This window comes from Drosophila ananassae, chromosome 3R, assembly GCF_017639315.1.
Source record: "Drosophila ananassae strain 14024-0371.13 chromosome 3R, ASM1763931v2, whole genome shotgun sequence".
NCBI lineage: Eukaryota > Metazoa > Arthropoda > Insecta > Diptera > Drosophilidae > Drosophila > Drosophila ananassae.
In genome coordinates, this window is record NC_057930.1 from 14,528,312 (window position 1) to 14,548,954 (window position 20,643).

The window sequence follows — 20,643 nt, forward strand, 5'->3', positions numbered from 1 at the left end:
CTGGTTAAATTTTATATTGACTTTTAAATAAGGCAAATAAAGTAACCGATAAATTTCCGGCCGGCAGAGGGCGGTAGCGATGTGGACGTTTATCGATAAACGCCATCCGAGCTTCTATCGCCATTTTGCCACCTCTAGTGAAAAGAAGAAAAATAGTGCAAGCATTGAAAATTGTTACAAAACTGAATTAAATTGGTTACAAGTGAAGATTACTGCACTCATTGGCTACACCGAAAATATAATGCTAAAAAGGTACGAAGCTGACGCACAAAACTGGGCCAGCAATCAAGTCGTGAGAAGGCATCGTTCGTGTGACTAAAAAATGACAATTACACATGTTTTTGTGTTGGTATATTGTGAAATTTACACATACATACTATATCGTTGACCATTATTAACGTTAGTCTCGATTTTATGTAACTGTGCAGTAGTTAGCTCTGCTTATGGAGGCACTTTTATGCGATTTAATGGGGCTTACAAGGCGCTCATGTACATATAATATGCATACATACACAGCTGATAAGAAAAAGTGTAGGAGTCATCTTACGCACATCAGCAGGAATTTTTGGACCGTTTGTTTTCACTAACTATCTCCACTAATTACACCCTAAAAGTTGGAGGAAAATCCTGGGATAGATCCTGAAAAGAAAAACCACTTTAGGCAGGTGCTTTCAATCGACAAACCTTATTGGAAAATTTCTTCTAAAAAAAACAATAGAAAAGAATGTATGTAATGGTACCACGTACATATGTATGTATGTATGTATATTTTGTGGTTTTAATTATTTCTTAAGTATTATTAGGGAAAAAATATCAAAATTGTCATTAGGTAAGGCTTAATTTAGAAGAAAGAATAAAAATACACCAACTAATTTTAAATAAAACGCAGTTTTTGTAGCACCCACATCAGAATTTGTTCCACGTTCTATATTTTCTCAAATAAATTTTACGCAGCAAATATGTGCATAAATATATAAATTGTAATCTTTAAGAAAACTATAAGATAGTTAAAAAAAAAATAAAATAATATGTATGTTTTAGACAAACTCCCTTCTAATCAAAATAAAAACCCATCTGAATCACATGTTTCCATTGCCTATTTCTGATAAGAAAACAAGTTCTATTTATGTATTGGATAAATTATTGAATTGGCAGAAAACGGTATCCATTTACTAGTTTGAGTAAACCAATGAGTGTTTGTTTGTTGGCAGCCAAGTGCCTAGCAACCGAACTTGAGTTTTTAAGTTTATCCAACGGCCTTGGGTTTATGTTTCTTGGACTGAGAAATCAATTTAAAAAAAAAAAGTTTATTAAATAATAAATAATACTTATGATGTGTAATTTTATTTTTCAGTTTTAGATAAGGAACTGTAATCAAATTTGATTTGCGGTAAGTGAAAATTGTTCATCATAACTTAACTTAAATAACTGCTTTTAATTTAAAAAATTAGACTGCAACAAGTGCGCACTGCGGATATTTTTTTTTTCAACTGTGTGTCCTAGTTGTCATTACGAAAATTTTCCTACAAGTCATTGCTTAAAAAACAATATTCAAAATTCTCTTGTTTACATTACAGATGGGCGATGTCGACCCCGAGACGCTGTTGGAATGGTTGTCCATGGGACAAGGAGACGAGAGAGACATGCAATTGATTGCCCTGGAGCAGCTGTGCATGCTGCTCTTGATGTCTGATAATGTAGATCGGTGCTTCGAAAGGTACCCGAAAGTGACACGTCAATTTTCGTACGCCCCTTTGTTCACTTATTTCCATTTCTTCTCCCGTCTTATAGTTGTCCTCCTCGCACATTTTTGCCAGCGCTCTGCAAGATATTCCTGGATGAGCTTGCCCCCGAAAATGTGCTCGAGGTTACTGCGCGAGCGATCACTTATTACCTGGACGTGTCGGCCGAGTGCACCAGGCGGATTGTTTCGATCGATGGTGCCATTAAGGCTATTTGCAATCACTTGGTGGTTGCGGACCTATCATCGCGAACCTCCCGCGACTTGGCCGAGCAATGCATCAAGGTACTGGAGCTAATTTGCACCCGGGAGGCAGGTGCCGTCTTCGAGGGTGGTGGCCTCAACTGTGTCCTGACATTCATTCGCGACTGTGGATCGCAGGTGCACAAGGACACCCTGCACTCGTCGATGTCGGTGGTATCGCGTCTGTGCACCAAAGTGGAGCCAAACACACCCTGCATCCAGAACTGCGTCGAGAGTTTGAGCACTCTGCTGCAGCACGAGGACACTATGGTGTCAGATGGGGCGCTCAAGTGCTTCGCCTCAGTGGCAGATCGTTTCACGCGAAAGTGGGTGGACCCAGCACCGCTGGCTGAGTACGGCTTGACCACTGAACTATTGAACCGCTTGAGGAGTGTTGGAGGAAACGCACATACGTCGGCGAACGCTAGCTTGCCCGCTGATGCAATAAACGAGAATGTGGCCGGAGCTGCAGTCGCCCCCAACGCCAACAAAGTGAAGACATCTGAAGCAGCTGCATCCCCGCAATCAATATCCACCACCATTTCGCTATTGTCTACACTGTGCCGCGGTTCCCCATCGATCACCCACGACATTCTGCGATCGCAGTTGGCCGACGCCATTGAAAGAGCTTTGCAGGGCGACGAACGATGTGTATTGGATTGCATGCGATTTGCGGATCTGTTGCTATTGCTTCTCTTTGAGGGCCGACAGGCGTTAAATCGAGGAAGCAGCAACCCCAACCAAGGTCAGCTGGCGCCACGTCCCAGGCGAAACAACACCAACACAGATAGAACCCATCGTCAGCTTATCGATTGCATTCGATCCAAGGATTCGGAGGCTTTGCGAGAGGCCATTGAAACGGGCGGAATAGACGTCAACTGCATGGACGACGTGGGACAAACTCTTCTCAACTGGGCCTCGGCGTTTGGTACTCTGGAAATGGTGGAGTATCTCTGCGAAAAGGGTGCAGATGTTAATAAGGGCCAGCGCAGTTCGTCGCTGCATTATGCCGCCTGCTTTGGTCGGCCGGCCATTGCCAAAATCCTGCTCAAGTTCGGAGCCTACCCGGATCTCCGGGATGAGGATGGCAAGACACCATTGGACAAAGCACGCGAACGTCTCGACGATGGGCATAGAGAAGTGGCAGCCATTCTGCAGTCGCCGGGGGAGTGGATGTCCCCAGATCACTCGCTGCTTAACAAAGATGGGAAAAAGTATACCTTGATGGAGCCCCGAGGGGATCCTGAAATGGCACCTATTTATTTAAAACTGCTCTTGCCCATATTCTGTCGCACGTTCCTGGGCTCCATGCTGGGAAGTGTGCGGCGAGCCAGTCTGGCTTTAATCAAAAAGATCGTTCAGTACGCGTACCCCACGGTGCTCCAGAGTCTCAGTGAGTCCGGTTACAGCGAAGATGCTGCCTCAACATCGGCCCACAACGGCGGAAACTTGCTTATCGAGGTAGTCGCCAGTGTCCTAGACAACGAGGACGATGACGATGGTCACTTAATTGTTTTAAACATTATTGAGGAAATCATGTGTAAGACACAAGAGGAATTCCTGGACCATTTTGCCAGGCTGGGAGTGTTTGCAAAGGTCCAAGCTCTGATGGACACCGATACTGAGGATGTGTATGCGCAGGGAAGCCAGGATGAGTCATCTCCTACAATAAGATCCTCGACTAGCGCTGTGGTCGCTCCAAGATCTACTTCAGGTATAGTACACATATATCTTTACTCTTCTGTTTCTGTAACTTCTTCCTTCAGATGATCCCATGGAGGATGCAAAAGAGATCCTACAAGGTAAGCCTTACCATTGGCGGGAATGGAGCATTTGCCGTGGGCGCGACTGCCTTTATGTCTGGTCGGATTCCGTGGCTTTGGAGCTCTCAAACGGCTCTAATGGATGGTTCCGCTTTATCATCGATGGAAAGTTGGCCACAATGTATTCTAGTGGAAGCCCAGAAAACGGAAATGACAGTTCCGGTATGATAGACTGATCTCCCTGATATATACTATTTTTATTCATACTCTTTGTCGTTGCAGAAAATCGAGGAGAGTTTCTGGAAAAACTAATGCGTGCTCGATCCTGTGTAATAACCGGAATTGTGTCACAGCCCATTCTGCCCACTGCAAGTGCTCTCCGATTAGTGGTTGGCAACTGGGTCCTCCAGTCTCACAAAACCAATCAGCTGCAGATTCATAATACAGAGGGCCACCAGGTGACAGTGTTGCAAGATGATCTTCCCGGCTTCATTTTTGAGAGCAACAGGGGAACGAAGCACACCTTCACGGCCGAGACAGTTCTTGGCCCTGATTTCGCCTCCGGCTGGTCTACGGCGAAGAAGAAGCGGAACAAGTCCAAGACGGAGGGGCAGAAGTTCCAGGTGCGCAATTTGTCGCGCGAAATCTACAACAAGTACTTCAAATCGGCTCAGACAGTTCCACGGGGAGCCGTTACCGTGCTGACGGATATCGTGAAGCAAATAGAGACGTCGTTTGAGGAACAGAACATGGCTCCCAATGGTGGCTGGGACACCACTCTGTCCAGCGCATTGACCAAGCTGTCGCAACTTATTCACGAAGACGGGGTCGTCAGCGCCTACGAGATGCACTCATCGGGCCTAGTACAGGCGCTGGTGGCAGTTTTGTCGGTTAATCCCTGGGAGAGTAACTCGCCACGCGGCAAGCGAAACAAAATGCAAAAGCAACGGGTGGCCGTTTTTAGAAAGTGCATACTGGAGGACAATGGCGAATCGGCATCGAATAAGCCCAGGACAAAGAGCACAGCTAGTATTCTCATTCAGAAACTAGTCTCGGTTCTGGAGAGCACCGAAAAGTTGCCGGTATACTTGTACGACTCGCCGTGCACTGGCTACAGTCTGCAGATTCTGCAAAAGCGACTGCGATTCCGGTTGGAGCGGGCGGATTGCGAAACCACTTTGTTCGACCGCTCGGGTAGGACCCTGAAAATGGAACCACTCGCCACAGTCGCACAGCTTTCCAAGTACCTTCTGAAAATGGTGGCCAAGCAGTGGTACGACTTGGATCGCTCCACCTACTTTTACTTGAAAAAAATACGAGACCACAAGCCGGGTACTGTCTTTTCACATTCGTTCGATTTCGACGAAGAAGGATTGATTTTCTACATTGGCTCCAATGCGAAAACCTGCGACTGGGTCAACCCAGCACAATACGGGCTGGTGCAAGTCACCAGTTCCGAGGGTAAGACACTGCCGTACGGCAAGCTGGAGGATATTTTGTCGCGCGATAGTATCTCGCTCAATTGCCACACGAAGGATAATAAGAAGGCTTGGTTCGCCATCGATTTGGGTGTCTACATCATACCCACGGCCTATTCCCTGCGACATGCTCGCGGATATGCTCGGTCGGCCCTGAGGAATTGGTTGCTGCAGGGCTCCAAAGACGGCATAGTTTGGACGACTCTGAGCACCCACGTGGACGACAAGAGCCTTGTTGATCCCGGCAGCACCGCCACCTGGCCCATCAGTTGTCCGCAAGACGACTCGCAGAGGTATCGCCACATAAGGATCCAGCAGAACGGCCGAAACGCTTCCGGTCAGACGCACTACTTGAGTCTGAGTGGATTTGAGATCTACGGGCGTATTGTGGGAGTTGCCGATGACATTGGCAAGAGCGTTAAGGAGGCGGAGGCGAAGATAAGACGCGAGAGGCGGCAGATTCGGGCTCAGCTGAAGCACATGACCACCGGGGCCAAGGTGATTCGGGGCGTTGACTGGCGTTGGGAGGATCAGGATGGATGCGGCGAGGGAACCATTACAGGGGAAATTCACAACGGCTGGATCGATGTGAAGTGGGACCATGGCGTGAGGAACTCCTATCGAATGGGAGCGGATGGCAAGTACGATTTGAAACTGGCAGACTGCGAGTATCTGTCCATATTCGAGGGAAATCCGACATCGATTGTGCCGAGTAGCACGACGACTAAAGTTGGTGACAAGACCAACACACTAACATCGCGCAAGTCGAGCTCGACGCCATCGCTGCCGGAAGCGACCGAAAAGACCCAAAACTCCGAGGGAGCATCAAACCAGACCGTTTCGGCGGATAATCTCGCTTGGAAGCAGGCCGTGGAGACGATTGCCGAGAACGTGTTCGCCTCGGCCAAGACCCAGATAATCTCAAACCAACTGGCTATGAACTCATCCTCCTCGAGGGAAATTCGCAACAAGCACAAGGAGTCTGGCAGCAGCCAAATGCATAAGGACAACATAAGTGGCCCCTCGCCACTGAGTCGCGACTTGGAGCACATATCAGACTTGTCTGCCATCAACAACTCGATGCCAGCCATCAACTCTAGTATTGTGTCTGACCTAGCCACCATTTCGGAGAATCTGTCGTTGGCGGAACTGTCGAAGGAAAATATTTGCGGAACCATTTCGTCGGTCAGCAAGGAGAACGTGGCTGGTGGACAGAGCTTGGCCATTGCCGATGCCCAGAGCGCCTCGCCGCGGGAGAGCGATATCAAGAACATATCGAACATCGAGGAGAACAACAAGACGAACGCCAACAACTCGGTCAACAAGACATCGAAGGAGTTGCTGGCAAATCTGCGAACATCAAGTGCGGCTGCCTGCCAGCAGGTCACGCAACTCTCGACCGAGGCTCTCGAAATGATCGACAAAATGCGCGATGGTGTGGACATGATCCGAAACAATTCCAACAATATCTTGGCCACAGACACCTTCCCGTTGCCGAGCACAAACCCAGCTACCAGCATTAAGAAGCATTCAAAGGCCCAGGGAACAGTGAATCCCGAAAACGCAAATGAAAAACAGATCATAGCCCCTGGTGAGGACTACCCCGGAAAGAATATCAAGAAATCCAGTGTTACATTGAAGCCGGCACAGCAGCCGAATGCGGTTCTGTCCATTGTCGACATCAAAGACCAGCAAATTACGGGCGAGAGTGTTTCTGTGCCGAGCCAGATGAGCATAAGCGTTCCCAACTTGACCACGACTTCGGCATCGGAGGTGCCGTCCACTTCGGAGGTGGCAACCCACACCGGACTGCTGGAGACATTTGCTGCGATCGCCCGCCGTCGGACTTCCCAAGGCACCAATATACAGGAAAATCAGATCATGAACGCCGATGTGAATGTGAATGAGCACGGCGACCAGAACCCGTCGGGCTCGTTCCTCGGACACTCTGTGACCAGTTTGGTGAAGCTGGCGCTGTCGAGCAACTTCCATTCTGGGCTACTTAGCACCGCCCAAAGCTACCCCAGTTTATCCTCTAATAACAGCGAAAACATCACTCCCTCGAATCCAACAAACACCTCAGCCGGACAGCAGTCCGCTTCCACCATTAATCATACCTTGACTATGAGCTTAACCTCCACATCAAGCGACAGTGAGCAGGTCTCTTTGGAGGACTTCTTGGAGAGCTGCAGGGCTCCCGCGATGCTGGGAGATTTGGACGATGAGGACGACATCGACGAGGACAACGATGAGGAGGAGAACGAGGATGAGTATGAGGAGGTGGGAAATACGCTGCTCCAAGTAATGGTCTCCCGGAACCTCCTGACTTTCATGGACGACGAGGCCTTGGAGAACCGTCTGGTGGGAGTGACCAAGCGCAAGTCGTGGGACGACGAGTTTGTCCTCAAGAGGCAGTTTTCGGCCCTGATACCCGCATTTGACCCGCGACCTGGCCGCACAAATGTCAACCAAACGTCAGATCTGGAACTTCCTGCTATAGGAGTGGAGCCGCCAAAGCCCCAGCAGAGCGGAAACGAGACTATTGAGCAGCCTCTGCTGGGACTGAAGCTACGAGGTCCCGGAATCGGAGGCACTCCTGAAGTAGAAATCGATTTGAACAACACGGACTGGACTATCTTCAGAGCCGTCCAGGAGCTGCTCCAGTGCAGCCAACTGAATAAAGTAGACAAGTTCCGGAAAATATGGGAGCCCACGTATACAATTGTATACCGGGAAGTTTCGCCAGAGGCCCAGGAGCCCGAGGAGTTCCCTCAAACGCCGGATGTTTCATCAAAGAGCGGTGCTTCGACTTTGTCGCCCAACTCCCCGATGCACATTGGCTTCAACCTGGCCGACAATAATCTGTGCTCCGTCGACGATGTGCTGGAGCTGCTTACCCAAATCAATGCCCTCAATCAGAGCGAAATCGAGTTAGATGGCAAGGACCATCCTGGTCCGCTCTTGTCCGAAGATCTCTTCATCAGCAAGAAGATAACCAACAAGCTGCAGCAGCAGATTCAAGATCCATTGGTTCTCTCCAGCAACGCCCTGCCCAACTGGTGCGAAAACCTCAACCAGTCCTGCCCGTTCCTCTTTCCCTTCGAGACCCGCCAGCTGTACTTCAACTGCACCTCGTTTGGAGCATCGCGCAGCATTGTTTGCCTCCAGTCGCAGCGGGATGTGACGCTGGAGAGGCAAAGGGTGCCCATCATGAGCCCACGCCGCGATGACCACGACTTCCGAATCGGGCGGCTGAAGCACGAGCGAGTTAAGGTGCCGCGAAACGAGGACTTGTTGAAGTGGGCCATGCAGGTTATGAAAACGCACTGCAACAGGAAGTCTGTGCTCGAGGTGGAGTTCCTGGACGAAGAAGGCACTGGCTTGGGGCCCACTCTGGAGTTCTACGCCCTGGTAGCTGCCGAGATCCAACGATCCGACCTGTGTATGTGGCTGTGCGACGACCAACTGGGCGAAGACGCCGAAAGCCCCGAAGACCCGGTTGAAGGAAGTCCAAAGCCCGTCGGGTACTATGTGAACCGCAGAGAACACGGTCTCTTCCCCGCTCCCCTGCCACAGAATACGGAAGCATGCGAGAAAGTACTAAAGTATTTCTGGTTCTTTGGCGTTTTCGTTGCGAAAGTCCTGCAGGATATGCGCTTAGTAGACATACCCTTGTCGACATCTTTTCTCCAGTTGCTCTGTCATAACAAAGTTTTCTCACGTAATCTCCAAAAAGTTATTTCGGATAGGCGAAATGGCGATCTCTCTGTCGTGTCGGAGGAATCCGACCTGCTAGACACCTGCACTAAGCTACTGAGGACTGATTGTAATAAGTCCAACATCTTTGGAGGAATCCTGTCATTGGAAAACCTAAAGGAAATCGACCCGACTCGCTACCAATTCCTGCAAGAGCTGCAGAACCTACTAATGCGCAAACAGTCCATCGATTTCGACGACAGCTTGAGCGCCGAAAAGAAACAGGAACTAATCAACGAGCTGAAGCTCCACACTCAGAATGGATTGGAGGTATCTCTGGAGGATCTGGCACTTACGTTCACGTATCTGCCGAGCTCCTCCGTTTATGGATATACCCAGGCCGAGCTGATGCCGAACGGATCAGCCGTGAACGTGGATATAAACAACCTGGAAGCATACTGTGAATTGCTTATGAATTTCATTTTGCAAGACGGAATTGCCCAGCAGATGAAGGCATTCAGTGATGGGTTCAACGAAGTATTCCCCCTCAAAAAATTGGCAGCATTTACGCCCGCAGAAGCCCGAATGATGATTTGTGGCGAGCAGTTTCCACATTGGAGCCGAGAGGATATTATATCCTATACAGAACCAAAACTTGGCTATAACAAAGACAGGTATGTTTCTTATTTATTTTAGTTTAAGAGAGAATTTAATTTAGAGAGTGCTAAACCATTTATTAATGGCAGTATATATGGTATACACACTGTTTTTAACTTCTGTTAAGATAAGAGAAGATCTTGTTAGGGTTCCACACAAACATTTCCTGAAACATTTTATTTTATTATTAATATAATATAAAAATATATATTTTCAGCCCCGGTTTTCTACGCTTTGTTAACGTTTTGTTAAGCATGTCGGGTGATGAGAGAAAGGCTTTCCTGCAATTCACAACTGGGTGCAGTAGCCTACCGCCGGGAGGACTCGCCAACCTACATCCCAGACTGACAGTCGTTCGGAAAGTGGATGCTGGCGTTGGAAGCTATCCATCCGTGAACACCTGTGTGCACTATTTAAAGCTTCCAGACTACCCAACTGAAGAAATAATGAAAGAACGCCTGTTAACAGCTACTAAAGAGAAGGGGTTTCACTTAAATTAAAAAATTTATTGTACTCAATATTAAAGTTAATAAAATTTGAGCCTTTTGTTATTTAAAACTTACTCTTTTTAGCACGTTTTAAGCAAATTTGTAAATACAAAAACCCTAACTGTTTTAACTCTATATTTTTTACATTAGTTAAGTTCTTTAAAATAGGTAACCAAAATTGTCGGTTCCATTGTTTCAATAATAAGTATACACATCAAAATATTGGTTACTATCTAAAACAATGCTTTAGCTTTTCTCACAAAACATACATATACAATAAATTAGCTATTCTTTGGCAAATTTTGTTTTTAAATTTTTTAGTTGATAGAACTCAATGCCTGCTCATTTATTAATTTTAATTTAGTTTTGCTCAGTGTGCTCCCATTTTAACAGTATGCACGAGTTTATAAGACACAGTAAAAAAAAGTTAAATAAGCTACTATATTTCGACAATCTCTAAGGTCTGTCTTAGTATTAGTAACTTAGTATCTCTTGATCATATATGTATTAAAATTCCAATTTATTTAAATAACGTGTTGTCGACAAAATTTGTTTTGGTGTTCTCAGAATAGGAAAAATTTATCCATGGGAACGCGGACTTTTCTGTACTTGTGTAAATTATTTCGAAAGATAAGATATAGTATTTACTGTGCATCTCGGGTTTACTATTTTAATCTTAATGTAAAGCAGCCGTGAAGGCAGTCAAGGTTTCCCCGCAGAACGTATCTCTACGTATCAGAAGAAAGTATGCTCTCGTTAGCTCTTCTTGTTTTGTGTTCTTTAGCGGGCATTCAGAATGCAAATTCCGAACCGTCTTACCAGGTTTTTCTTTATAAAAGGAGCACTCCCGGTGGTCTTTTAGATCGAAAATGCTTTGGAAATATTATTCAAAGCCACGTGATATTGACAGCAGCATCGTGTTTATTGAGTGGTAATAGATCGTCATCCTCCAGGGATCTACTTAATCCTGCAGACGTAGCTGTATCTGTGAAAGGCAAAGATTTCGAAGATTTAATATACTTCGTCAGTGAAATTACGGTCTATCCGCAATTCAATAAGTCTACATTGGATCACGACATTGCACTGCTGGTTTTAAACGCGCAACTTCCGCTGGCCGATCGCGAGGATTTGGAGTGGATCCTTTTGGCCGACTTTGATGTAACTCGAGAGTTTGCAGTGGAAAATGGAGTGTCGCCCTTTGTAAGCCCACTACTAGTTTATCCGTTAAATTATAATTAAATTTTTGTATTTTTTAAGGATGCTGATATAGAGGTATATCCTGGATACGGAATAACTCAAGAAAGCAACTTAATTGGAATTGTGACACCCGATACTAGAAATGGACTTCAAAACAGGATTTTATCAATCTCTCCCTACCTAAACTGGATATACGGAATTTTGCAAGAAGCCGAACTTTCTGACATGCAAAGTGAAAGTTACAGTATATCCCTTCCCTACCGACAGAAAAAAAGCACTGACCAAAGTAAGTTTACTTTTAAAATAATTTATTTTCGAAACAATTTTATTTCTTTTCAAAACCTTTTTATTTTTTGCAGTGAATGAAAATATTGAAACGGAAGCTGGATATTATCATAACTCATCAGACAAAATTAAAAACAATATATCTTTTTGGACACTGATTTTTATCTTCAATTTAAAATATTTCTTTGTCAAATATTTATTTACTTAATTTTTTTAGAGCACACAAATTTTATGAAAGTAATGCTATTAAAATTTAAAAACGACTCACGTTTTTAAAAAATATTCATTTTATTCTTTATTCTGCTATCGATATTTAAAACACATTGTAATAAATTCAAATTATATACTAAAATAAAAAATTTTTCTTGAATATCTAGTCCCTTGTGCCATGTTTCGATCTCGATTCAAACCAGTCACCTACAGAAACCGTGACTAGATATCGTGACTTACTGTTCATCTCTAACAGTTATCGTGACTTTGCCATCACTAAACCAAAATATAAATAAAAAAAAGACAAATATTTTCAAAACTGCGCTATTTCTTTAGTTCACCCCAAAGGTGGAAAGTTTTTGAAGAAAAGTGAATCTAATTCGACATGGGTCAGGTTTCCTTGGAGGACGACTGCCTGGTCCGTGAACTGGATAGGTAAATAAATCGCCTGGCGGGTTTTTCTTGAAAACAATCTAACAACTTTGCTCATTTTCAGTCGGTATTATGGATTTCTGGATTTATCAAACCCGAAACATGCAGAATTAAAAAATTTAATTCAACAAACTATCGCCTACTTGCAAACCTTTATTGCTAATGGCCAAACGAATGGAGTTAGTAAAAAGCATGACACAAAAAATGTGATACAAAACTGCGATCCTCCAAAGGAGGAACCTCTGGATACCATATTGGCAACGAATAGTGAAGATTCTAAGGCGAACGATGGGGATTCAAAGGAAATAAAGTTCTTCAACGATGATAAAAGCCAGGAGGAACAATACGTAAACGCCCTCTGTAAACTTGGCCACCTTCATCTTCTACTTGGTGAATACTCTGAAGGTATCGAAGAAACGAACTCTTATCATTTCTAAAAAGACAAATTATCTAAACCATTTAGATACTCATGTATCTAGTAGATCTACTAGATAGTTTTTAGTCTAGATAGTATATGCTAAGGATTGTAGTTATCTAATGATACTCCTATTGGGCTAAGGGATATTCGCCAGTTGACAAAAACATTTGTTTACAATCGTATAAATTTTCTTCATTAGATCGATTATAAATATTGAATTCAATTTTTTTTGTATCAGATACTTAACCAAACTATTTAAACGTTTATTTCAGCTCTTTCCGCATATCAGAAGTATTTACGATTCAGAGAAAATAACTACTGGACCAACCATGCCTTCATTTATGGAATTGGCGTTGCTTATTTTAAACTTCGATGCTTTAAGTGGTAAGTTTTATTTAATCGAAACTAAGTAATTATAATTTGATAAAAATAAATAAACCTAATCAAGAGAAACGCAAATGCAGTGGAAACAGAAAAATACCAATATTTGTTTCATTTCCATTCGTTCGCATGGAAAATTTATCGAAATTCGCTCATCGCTACTTTATTGATACAAATTGTTTACTAAATAGATCCAACTCCAAACAACACTGCCATTATTAGTAATTGTTAAAAAAAATAAATAGTAATTAAAATTAAGACTGGAAGGTTTAACCAAAATCTATTTACGAAAAGTATGTCATTCATGACTGTATTAAACACCTATTTTATCGCTTTCGTTTGGTCATTTAATTATTTACAAATGGATGCTGTAAATTCAAAAAGACTAATCTGCAAAAAAAATTAGCATGGCGGTGCAAAATAAATGGGCATGTTCTATTTAATTCTGAAGAATAATAATATCCTTTGTTCTCAATGCGTATTGAAACGAAATACATGTATTTTGCCATTACATGTGTGTACGTGTGTACATATGCATGTACAGAATGTAGTAAATTGCCCCCGTTAATCGTTATGTGAATTTAGTGGTTAAATTGTGCATTTCTTGTATTATTAACTAAAGTGGTGGCACCCCCGCTTCGTCTGCCGCGAATAATCAATAAAGCAGCACTACGAACAGTTTAATTCCCGTTTTTATTCAACAAATAAAAAGATTTGTAACAAACCGTCTGAAGTGCATGCAGACATGTCTGTCTCTGTCTACTCCTATTTTTAAACTCGATTTATTCTTTTAAAAATTTAAACAAATAATAGCTTAAATTTTTAAATTTCTTGGCAATATATGTGCTTAAAATCAACTGTATATGAGGTGAATGCGGCTTATGTATAATTTTAAGAACGTGTGTACGTGACTGCAGGCACTTGTATGTATGTATGTGTGTGTGTGTGTCTACTTATGTAAATACCGTTGACATGGATTGCAGAATGTGTCCATATAATTTCCGAATTACAATTTTAAAAGTGTGTACATATTTTAAAAAGATTTAAATTTAAAATTAAAAAAAAAATTGTTTTAAAAATAATTGCATTCCTAATTAAAAATGAATATTTTCGTTTAAGAAATATTTTTTTAAGGAAAAAAGAACTTCAAGAAATAATTAAGAAAACTACAAATTAATTAATAATTTAATTTTTTTTCAGGGCCATCAAATCATTTCAGGAGCTTTTGTACTTGAGTCCCAACTTTACCTGTGCGAATGAAGTTCACTTACGTCTAGGTCTTATGCTAAAACACTGCGGGGAGTTTCATATCGCCCTAAAACATTTACAACTCGCCCTCTTATATACAAACCCATCGACATATTCGGAACTTCAGGGTAAGTTTAATAATTCAATAATATTAATTATATTTAATAATATTTTTATTTTAGTCAAGTTTCAAATCGCGCATCTGTACGAAGTTCAAAACAAACACAAGGCCGCGAAGGATGGCTACGAATTTCTATTAAATGAAAAGAATATCTCACTCGAGCTAAAAGCAGATGTCTACAGACAATTAGGTAAAACTATACATAAAATATTGTACAAGCTTTCAGTTGGAATCAAAATCCCTGTTCACAAGTTGGCATTGCATTCAGGCTTTTGTTGCAGCCGGAATAAAAAAAAGCACTTAATTTCATCCCCTGTTTGCAAAGAAGCTGTTGCGAAAGGGCATCAACTGCAAGAGCTGAACTGAAACAAGGGTTTAATAATTTATAATATTTTCAGGATGGATGTACCATTGCGTAGAATGCCTAGGCGAAAAAAAGGAACGTGAGGCAAGTGCACTGAGCTTTCTCCAAAAATCAATCGAAGCTGATCCAAAGAGTGGACAATCATTATATTTACTCGGGAGGTGTTTTGCCGGCATCAATAAGGTTCATGATGCGTTCTTAGCATACCGCAATTCTGTAGAAAAGAGCGAAGGAAACGCCGATACATGGTGTTCGATCGGGTAAACATTAAACACTTTGATATACCACCTTGTCTTAATATAATTTGATTTTTAGCGTTTTATATCAGCAACAAAATCAACCAACGGATGCTCTTCAAGCCTACATATGCGCTGTTCAATTAGATAAGGACCATAAAGCTGCGTGGACGAATTTGGGAATCCTTTATGAGAGCTGCGGTCAATTACGAGATGCCTATGCTTGCTACTTGAATGCAACCAAACAAATATCATTCCAGGTAAAAGGATTGTTAAAAATTATCTATTTGAAAATAATATTCTATGCTTCCCCCATAGAAGACTTCAATATTTCGAAGGAAACAAGCAATTCGCATGAAAAAAGACCCAATCGGGCTATCCAAAGGTCTATCGCAGCGGATTAAGTTTCTGGAGGTCCAGCTCAGCCAAGCACCACTGCCAAGTATTACTTCCAAAAGACGCCAATTGTGTTCCATCGAAGAAGCTTGGAATCTGCCTATATCATTAGAAATGAACTCACGCCAACAGCAAACAGCACAGATGCTGCCAAGACAAATAAAACAAAGCCCAATACAGGTAGTTGATCTATAAAGCTTAATTATTTTATATTCTTAACGAATTTATTATTTGAAGGGACCACCACCTCCTTACCCGCACAGCCAACTCAGCCAAAGCCCTATACCTGCAAAACGTATTAAGGAAGATAGCCCAATTCAACAAGAACTAATTCAGCAAAATATTCAGACGTCGCAGCTGAATCAAAATTTACTGAGTATGTCCCTAAAACAGTCAACGCATATAGTGAACTAATCGCCTTTTCTTTCCCAAACATATAGATATTTCAGAGACATTAGGTCAGCGTAATTTAAATGCAATGCCCGAAGGTAACAAGGTTTCAGAACAAAGTGTTGTGGACACGTTCGATGACATCTCGAATGATATTTACAAACAAAACGAGAATATTAAGCTAGAGCGGTTAAGCCAAGACGCAATCAGTAGTAATTTAAGTGAAGACTCAAAACACAATGAATATAATGGTAGCCCCGACTCCGAATTTTCGACAAATTTTAAAATCCAAATGGATTCAAAGCAGCTGATGGCTGCTGTGAAGCTATTGCCTGTCGACGAACCGCCGGTACATTGTACGGTTCTACAAGTGAATGCACCCCCACCATCTCCGCCCGACTGCCCACCGCAGAAACTTACGAGGGATCAGCTACTGCCACCCACGCCCTCAGTTCATTTAGAAAATAAGAAAAACGCTTTCAGCCCGCAGTTACAAGAGTTCTGTCTGAAACATCCGATAGCGGTTGTACGCGGATTGGCAGGCGCTCTCAAGTTAGATCTCGGCCTTTTCTCCACCAAAACGCTGGTGGAAGCCAATCCGGACCACAGTGTTGAAGTTCGGACTCAAGTTCATCAATCGCCAGATGAAAATTGGGATACATCGCAAGGGAAGCGAGTGTGGGCCTGCATATCCCATCGGTCTCACACAACGATTGCCAAATATGCCCAATATCAAGCGTCCAGTTTTCAGGACAGCCTTAAGGTGAGGTTAACTTTGTAGTCATTAGAAACTTTTGTACAACTTACTTTATTGTATAGCCTATTTTACCGCAGGATGAAAGTGATAAAGGGTTTCCGGGCTCTCAAGCGATGTCAGACTCCGATTCAAAGGACTCTGTATCGAATTCAAACATTGTTCTTAAGCGTAAGAAACATAAAATTAATAGTAAAATGTTAAGGTTCGTAAAAATATCTTCGCCAGACATCCTATTTCCTGAAACTAATCTCCTTCTTGCTTTATAGATTTGGGACAAATGTTGATCTCTCGGATGAGCGGAAATGGAAGCCACAACTAACAGAGCTACAGAAACTGCCAGCTTTTGCTCGAGTTATTTCAGCTGCCAATATGCTTTCCCATGTGGGGCATGTCATCTTGGGCATGAACACCGTTCAATTATATATGAAAGTGCCCGGTAGTAGAACGCCTGGCCACCAAGAAAACAATAATTTTTGCTCAATTAATATTAATATCGGTCCAGGAGATTGCGAATGGTTTGCCGTACCCGATGCCTACTGGGGCGGCGTACACAATCTATGTGAGAAAAACAACATTAGCTATTTGCACGGGTCATGGTGGCCTGTTTTGGAAGATTTATACAAGGAAAATATTCCAGTTTATAGATTTATACAAAAACCAGGAGACTTAGTTTGGGTCAATGCAGGGTAAGTGGAAATCAAGTCATTTTCTTGCCATTCTCATAACATCTCTTACAAACTCTAGGTGTGTGCATTGGGTACAATCGGTTGGATGGTGTAATAATATTGCCTGGAATGTCGGACCATTAACTGCTCGTCAATATTCTCTTGCTATTGAACGATATGAATGGAACAAACTGCAAGCCTTCAAAAGTATTGTGCCGATGGTTCATTTAAGTTGGAACCTGGCGAGAAATATCAAAGTTTCCGACACAAAACTTTTTGAACTGATCAAGTAAGTAACTCTATCCTATATGTCCATATATTTTTCAATATATTGATCATATTTTTCAGAATGTGTTTGCTTCAAACTTTAAAAAATGTCTTGCATATACAAGAGTATGTGAAGTCGAAGGGGGTGGAAATACGCTTTAATGGTCGTGGGAAGAACGAGGCATCGCATTATTGCGGTCAATGTGAGGTGAGTCTATCTTTGCTCTTCTCATCACTAATATATTTTTAATCATTGTCCTCTGGTCCTTGCAGGTTGAAGTCTTTAATGTTCTGTTTATTAAGGAACAGGAGAAGCGGCACGTGGTTCATTGTCTATCATGCGCACTGAAACTGTCGCCATCTCTCCAGGGCATTGTTTGCCTGGAGGAGTACCGGCTGTCGGAGCTGCAGCGCGTGTACGATTCATTTACTTTGCACAGAACCCAAGGACTAGCATACACTCAATAGTTGTAATACAATGAATCATTTTTAATAACTCAGATTTAATAAATGTATATTTTACGACGTATTATCTTAAATGTACGTGTTGTGAAGAGAAACTAACGGATTACGGCGACAGCTGACGACTGAAAACTTTGTGGTGTTGTTCTCATAAAGCTTTTAGAGCTGACGATAAAATAATCATTCTGACTAAGATTACACTTTCCTCGAATTCCACAACTTAATCATTATTTTCTGTATAATTTTTTAAAGACTGTTTTTATGTCTCCTTCTTTAAAACATTTAAAAACGTTCCACTAACCATCCTCGTCATCCATAAATTCCAAATAACCGATTACTGTGAGGATAAACGATAGAATCAATTACACCGCAAAGGTAACCCTAGTTTAATCGGACATGTGTTTGCAAATACAACTGCAACTATGAAAGAACTCAAATGGCTGGCTATTTGCATAACATTATACGCTGCCGCTGGATCGGCACAAGAGGAGACCGACTACTGTGCGGAGCTCTCTACCCAATCCTTGAGTAAAATTCTGGGACAGGCCTTCAATCCACGTTACATGAGCATCGATCCGCCTGGTGAGCCCGAAGAGAAGAGCTACCAGCTGGGCTACAAGCGATCATCGTACGAGTTGCCCTTCTACGCTGACAGCGATGTAATCTCCGTGAGCAACTTCGCCGCCTGGGAAACAAACCACTTTGCTGTGGTGGGAAAAAAGGAGACCCCAAAGAGCAAGAGTCTACGGACAAGAAGCGTCTTTATGGACCGTGTGAGTCATTCACGGATCGATGGATTCAAGCAGCGTCCCTGGGAGTGCTCGTCGAGGATTAACTGGATTGACTTAGGCTTAAATTACTTTCCACGCTATATCCGTTCCATCGAGTGTATTGCCAAAAAATGTTGGTACGATCACTTTAATTGCAAGCCAAAATCATTTACAATAAAAGTTCTGCGCCGTAAAACTGGCTCATGCATTCGAATAAACGATAAATTGATTTTGATCACCGCTGAGAAATTTAAGAATGATTATACGCAGCTATGGATTTGGGAGGAAATAGCAGTTAACTTTTGCTGTGAATGTGTCATGCTATATTGATAGCGCCATTTAATCAAAATCAATTAATATACACATTTAAAATTTCAACAAAAAACTTTAATAGCATTGGGAATAACAGATACCTTAATGGGTCTAGCATCATACTCCTCCCCATCAATGGAATAGAACGTATCAGCCGCCAGTTCGCCGGTCGGATAAAGTTGGATTGTCCGGCTCTTTAAAACTAAATTCGGCAATACGTTACTATCAGTGATTTCAGGTATTTTCTTAATGAACTCCCAGCCCGGCTTTAGGGAACTGATGAACTGGCTTTCCAGCTCCGAAAAGTTTTCCTCGTTCTGCGTGCAATTGATGTTTATCTGATTGGCTTCAATGCTGCCTTCAATTCTGTTGCTGCAGTTCTCATTCTTTACAAGAATTTTCGCCGGTCCCGTCGAGTTCTTTTTGTACTTGAAAATGTTTCTGGTGAACAGGCCCGAGGGAGCTGCGGTTTCCTCGCGCTGCTCGGAAATGCAATCAACACAGCCAGGACAGGGTGGGGTGTAGACATATTCAGTCTTCAGACTCAAGTTATCAGCAAACGATCGTGAGACGGCGGAAGCATAATGGCGAAGCGGTCCAAAGTACCAATACTTATCCTTTGTAGAGTCGATATTCTCCAGCAAGCCCCACGAGAAGCCGTTTAGTCCAAAGATCGGCTTTAAATGGTTGTCGGCGCCTTCCTCCTCGTTTATAACATCAAATCGGATCACACTTTGGTACTTGCACTTGTCCTTGAGCATGGGTTCCAGCGCTTGGCAAAGGGATTTGACATACTCGATATCCTTGACCCCAAGGAGATTGAAGTGCTTGGATGCGGCCTGAACCGTGCGTCCCAGTGGGAGAATCGTGATCGGGCACAAATTACCGCGACGACGCATCAGTCCTGTCACCACCTCCGACGATGTGCCATCTCCTCCAGCCACTACAATGGCATCGGGCAGTGTCGCCATCTCCTCGATGTAGGACTTGGCATGACCGATTTGGTTGGTCCGGAGCACCTCCACTGAATACCCGGCTAAATGCAGAATCGGCTCACAGTAGTTCTTGAACTGCAAAGCTACAACTAGGACAATAGGATCTTGGTCAACTGGATGTCAGCTACTTACGAATTTCTCCGACTTCTTTTTGTTCGCCACAGGATTCATGACCACAAGCACCTTCTTCAGATGATCGGATTGACAATTTACCTGAACATCTGTGGCAAACGCTCTCATATGTTTCTCAATTCTGAAGCGAAAGAGGTTAGTTGTTTATTTTCCTTACATTTTCACTGAAATCTGAATGCATACTCAATGTGCGTTTTCAGCGAATGGAAGCCATAGGCCGTGGCAACTGCTCCGAAAGTACATTTTTTCCAATTATTTCTAATTACTTTTAAATAGTTCATATTATAAATGTGTTGATTTCGACCAGTGATTTTGAGAGCTCATTTGGTTGAGGGTATTCCTAGTGTTTTATGTAAGCTTTAAGCATAATGTGAGAGAATGGGTTAAATATGGAACGTCGGAATGAAACAAAAACTCAAGTGTGGGATTATATTTAAATTTTTAAACTTTTATTAAATTTATTTGTCAAAAATGTTATCTCCTAAACAAAATTAGATATTTGACATTATTATTTTGATTTAGCCATCGTTTAGCAAAAA

The 20,643-nt window shown here is 42.7% G+C and overlaps 5 protein-coding genes across 11 annotated transcripts; 4 read left to right on the forward strand and 1 right to left on the reverse strand.

Annotated features, from left to right (window-relative positions):
* Positions 1-96: 96 nt before the first annotated feature.
* On the forward strand, positions 97-10,140 carry LOC6496949 (E3 ubiquitin-protein ligase Ufd4). The gene is made up of 7 exons (XM_014905955.3): positions 97-252; positions 1,355-1,390; positions 1,578-1,717; positions 1,792-3,698; positions 3,751-3,969; positions 4,030-9,595; positions 9,796-10,140. The coding sequence occupies exons 3-7, from the start codon at positions 1,578-1,580 to the stop codon at positions 10,076-10,078; spliced, it is 8,115 nt and encodes a 2,704-aa protein (XP_014761441.1). The 5' UTR covers positions 97-252; positions 1,355-1,390; the 3' UTR covers positions 10,079-10,140.
* Position 10,141: 1 nt separating this feature from the next.
* Positions 10,142-11,924, forward strand: LOC6496948 (trypsin eta). Its single transcript, XM_032455531.2, has 3 exons — positions 10,142-11,266; positions 11,324-11,549; positions 11,623-11,924. Exons 1-3 carry the CDS (start codon positions 10,814-10,816, stop codon positions 11,754-11,756), a joined length of 813 nt encoding a protein of 270 aa, XP_032311422.1. The 5' UTR covers positions 10,142-10,813; the 3' UTR covers positions 11,757-11,924.
* Positions 11,925-12,005: 81 nt separating this feature from the next.
* LOC6496950 (lysine-specific demethylase 6A) lies at positions 12,006-17,958 on the forward strand. 6 transcript variants are annotated; one of them, XM_001963040.4, is made up of 15 exons: positions 12,006-12,193; positions 12,255-12,595; positions 12,881-12,992; positions 14,190-14,365; positions 14,420-14,548; positions 14,757-14,982; positions 15,038-15,218; positions 15,277-15,534; positions 15,592-15,730; positions 15,795-16,507; positions 16,564-16,703; positions 16,768-17,187; positions 17,246-17,455; positions 17,515-17,641; positions 17,707-17,958. In XM_001963040.4, exons 1-15 carry the CDS (start codon positions 12,144-12,146, stop codon positions 17,899-17,901), a joined length of 3,417 nt encoding a protein of 1,138 aa, XP_001963076.2. In that variant the 5' UTR covers positions 12,006-12,143; the 3' UTR covers positions 17,902-17,958. The 6 variants fall into 6 exon arrangements, with proteins under 6 accessions (XP_001963076.2, XP_014761447.1, XP_014761443.1 ...); XM_014905961.3 differs by having other exon boundaries at positions 16,579-16,703; XM_014905957.3 differs by having other exon boundaries at positions 15,280-15,534.
* A 152-nt stretch (positions 17,959-18,110) lies between these two features.
* On the forward strand, positions 18,111-19,218 carry LOC26514442 (protein trunk). The gene has a single exon (XM_032455532.2). It carries the CDS (start codon positions 18,318-18,320, stop codon positions 18,993-18,995), a length of 678 nt encoding a protein of 225 aa, XP_032311423.1. The 5' UTR covers positions 18,111-18,317; the 3' UTR covers positions 18,996-19,218.
* Positions 19,031-20,468, reverse strand: LOC6498567 (acylglycerol kinase, mitochondrial). 2 transcript variants are annotated; one of them, XM_001963039.4, is made up of 3 exons: positions 20,288-20,468; positions 20,105-20,225; positions 19,031-20,047 (listed from the first exon to the last, which is right to left on the reverse strand). In XM_001963039.4, exons 1-3 carry the CDS (start codon positions 20,383-20,385, stop codon positions 19,040-19,042), a joined length of 1,227 nt encoding a protein of 408 aa, XP_001963075.1. In that variant the 5' UTR covers positions 20,386-20,468; the 3' UTR covers positions 19,031-19,039. The 2 variants fall into 2 exon arrangements, with proteins under 2 accessions (XP_001963075.1, XP_032311421.1); XM_032455530.2 differs by lacking the exon at positions 20,288-20,468 and having other exon boundaries at positions 19,031-20,055.
* Positions 20,469-20,643: the final 175 nt, after the last annotated feature.

What these genes read in the sequence shown, in the direction of transcription:
- LOC6496949 (XM_014905955.3), top strand. Translation starts at nt 1,578, where the DNA reads ATGGGCGATGTCGACCCCGAGACGCTGTTGGAATGGTTGTCCATGGGA. An exon ending in GTAGATCGGTGCTTCGAAAG is followed by an intron (nt 1,718 to 1,791) that starts GTACCCGAAAGT and finishes CCCGTCTTATAG; the next exon opens with TTGTCCTCCTCGCACATTTT. An exon ending in CGCTCCAAGATCTACTTCAG is followed by an intron (nt 3,699 to 3,750) that starts GTATAGTACACA and finishes TTCTTCCTTCAG; the next exon opens with ATGATCCCATGGAGGATGCA.
- LOC6496948 (XM_032455531.2), top strand. Translation starts at nt 10,814, where the DNA reads ATGCTCTCGTTAGCTCTTCTTGTTTTGTGTTCTTTAGCGGGCATTCAG. An exon ending in AAAATGGAGTGTCGCCCTTT is followed by an intron (nt 11,267 to 11,323) that starts GTAAGCCCACTA and finishes GTATTTTTTAAG; the next exon opens with GATGCTGATATAGAGGTATA. An exon ending in GAAAAAAAGCACTGACCAAA is followed by an intron (nt 11,550 to 11,622) that starts GTAAGTTTACTT and finishes TATTTTTTGCAG; the next exon opens with TGAATGAAAATATTGAAACG.
- LOC6496950 (XM_001963040.4), top strand. Translation starts at nt 12,144, where the DNA reads ATGGGTCAGGTTTCCTTGGAGGACGACTGCCTGGTCCGTGAACTGGAT. An exon ending in AAACTTCGATGCTTTAAGTG is followed by an intron (nt 12,993 to 14,189) that starts GTAAGTTTTATT and finishes ATTTTTTTTCAG; the next exon opens with GGCCATCAAATCATTTCAGG. An exon ending in GACATATTCGGAACTTCAGG is followed by an intron (nt 14,366 to 14,419) that starts GTAAGTTTAATA and finishes TTTTTATTTTAG; the next exon opens with TCAAGTTTCAAATCGCGCAT.
- LOC26514442 (XM_032455532.2), top strand. Translation starts at nt 18,318, where the DNA reads ATGAAAGAACTCAAATGGCTGGCTATTTGCATAACATTATACGCTGCC.
- LOC6498567 (XM_001963039.4), bottom strand. Translation starts at nt 20,385, where the DNA reads ATGAACTATTTAAAAGTAATTAGAAATAATTGGAAAAAATGTACTTTC. An exon ending in TCGCTGAAAACGCACATTGA is followed by an intron (nt 20,226 to 20,287) that starts GTATGCATTCAG and finishes CTTTCGCTTCAG; the next exon opens with AATTGAGAAACATATGAGAG. An exon ending in AAAAGAAGTCGGAGAAATTC is followed by an intron (nt 20,048 to 20,104) that starts GTAAGTAGCTGA and finishes GTAGCTTTGCAG; the next exon opens with TTCAAGAACTACTGTGAGCC.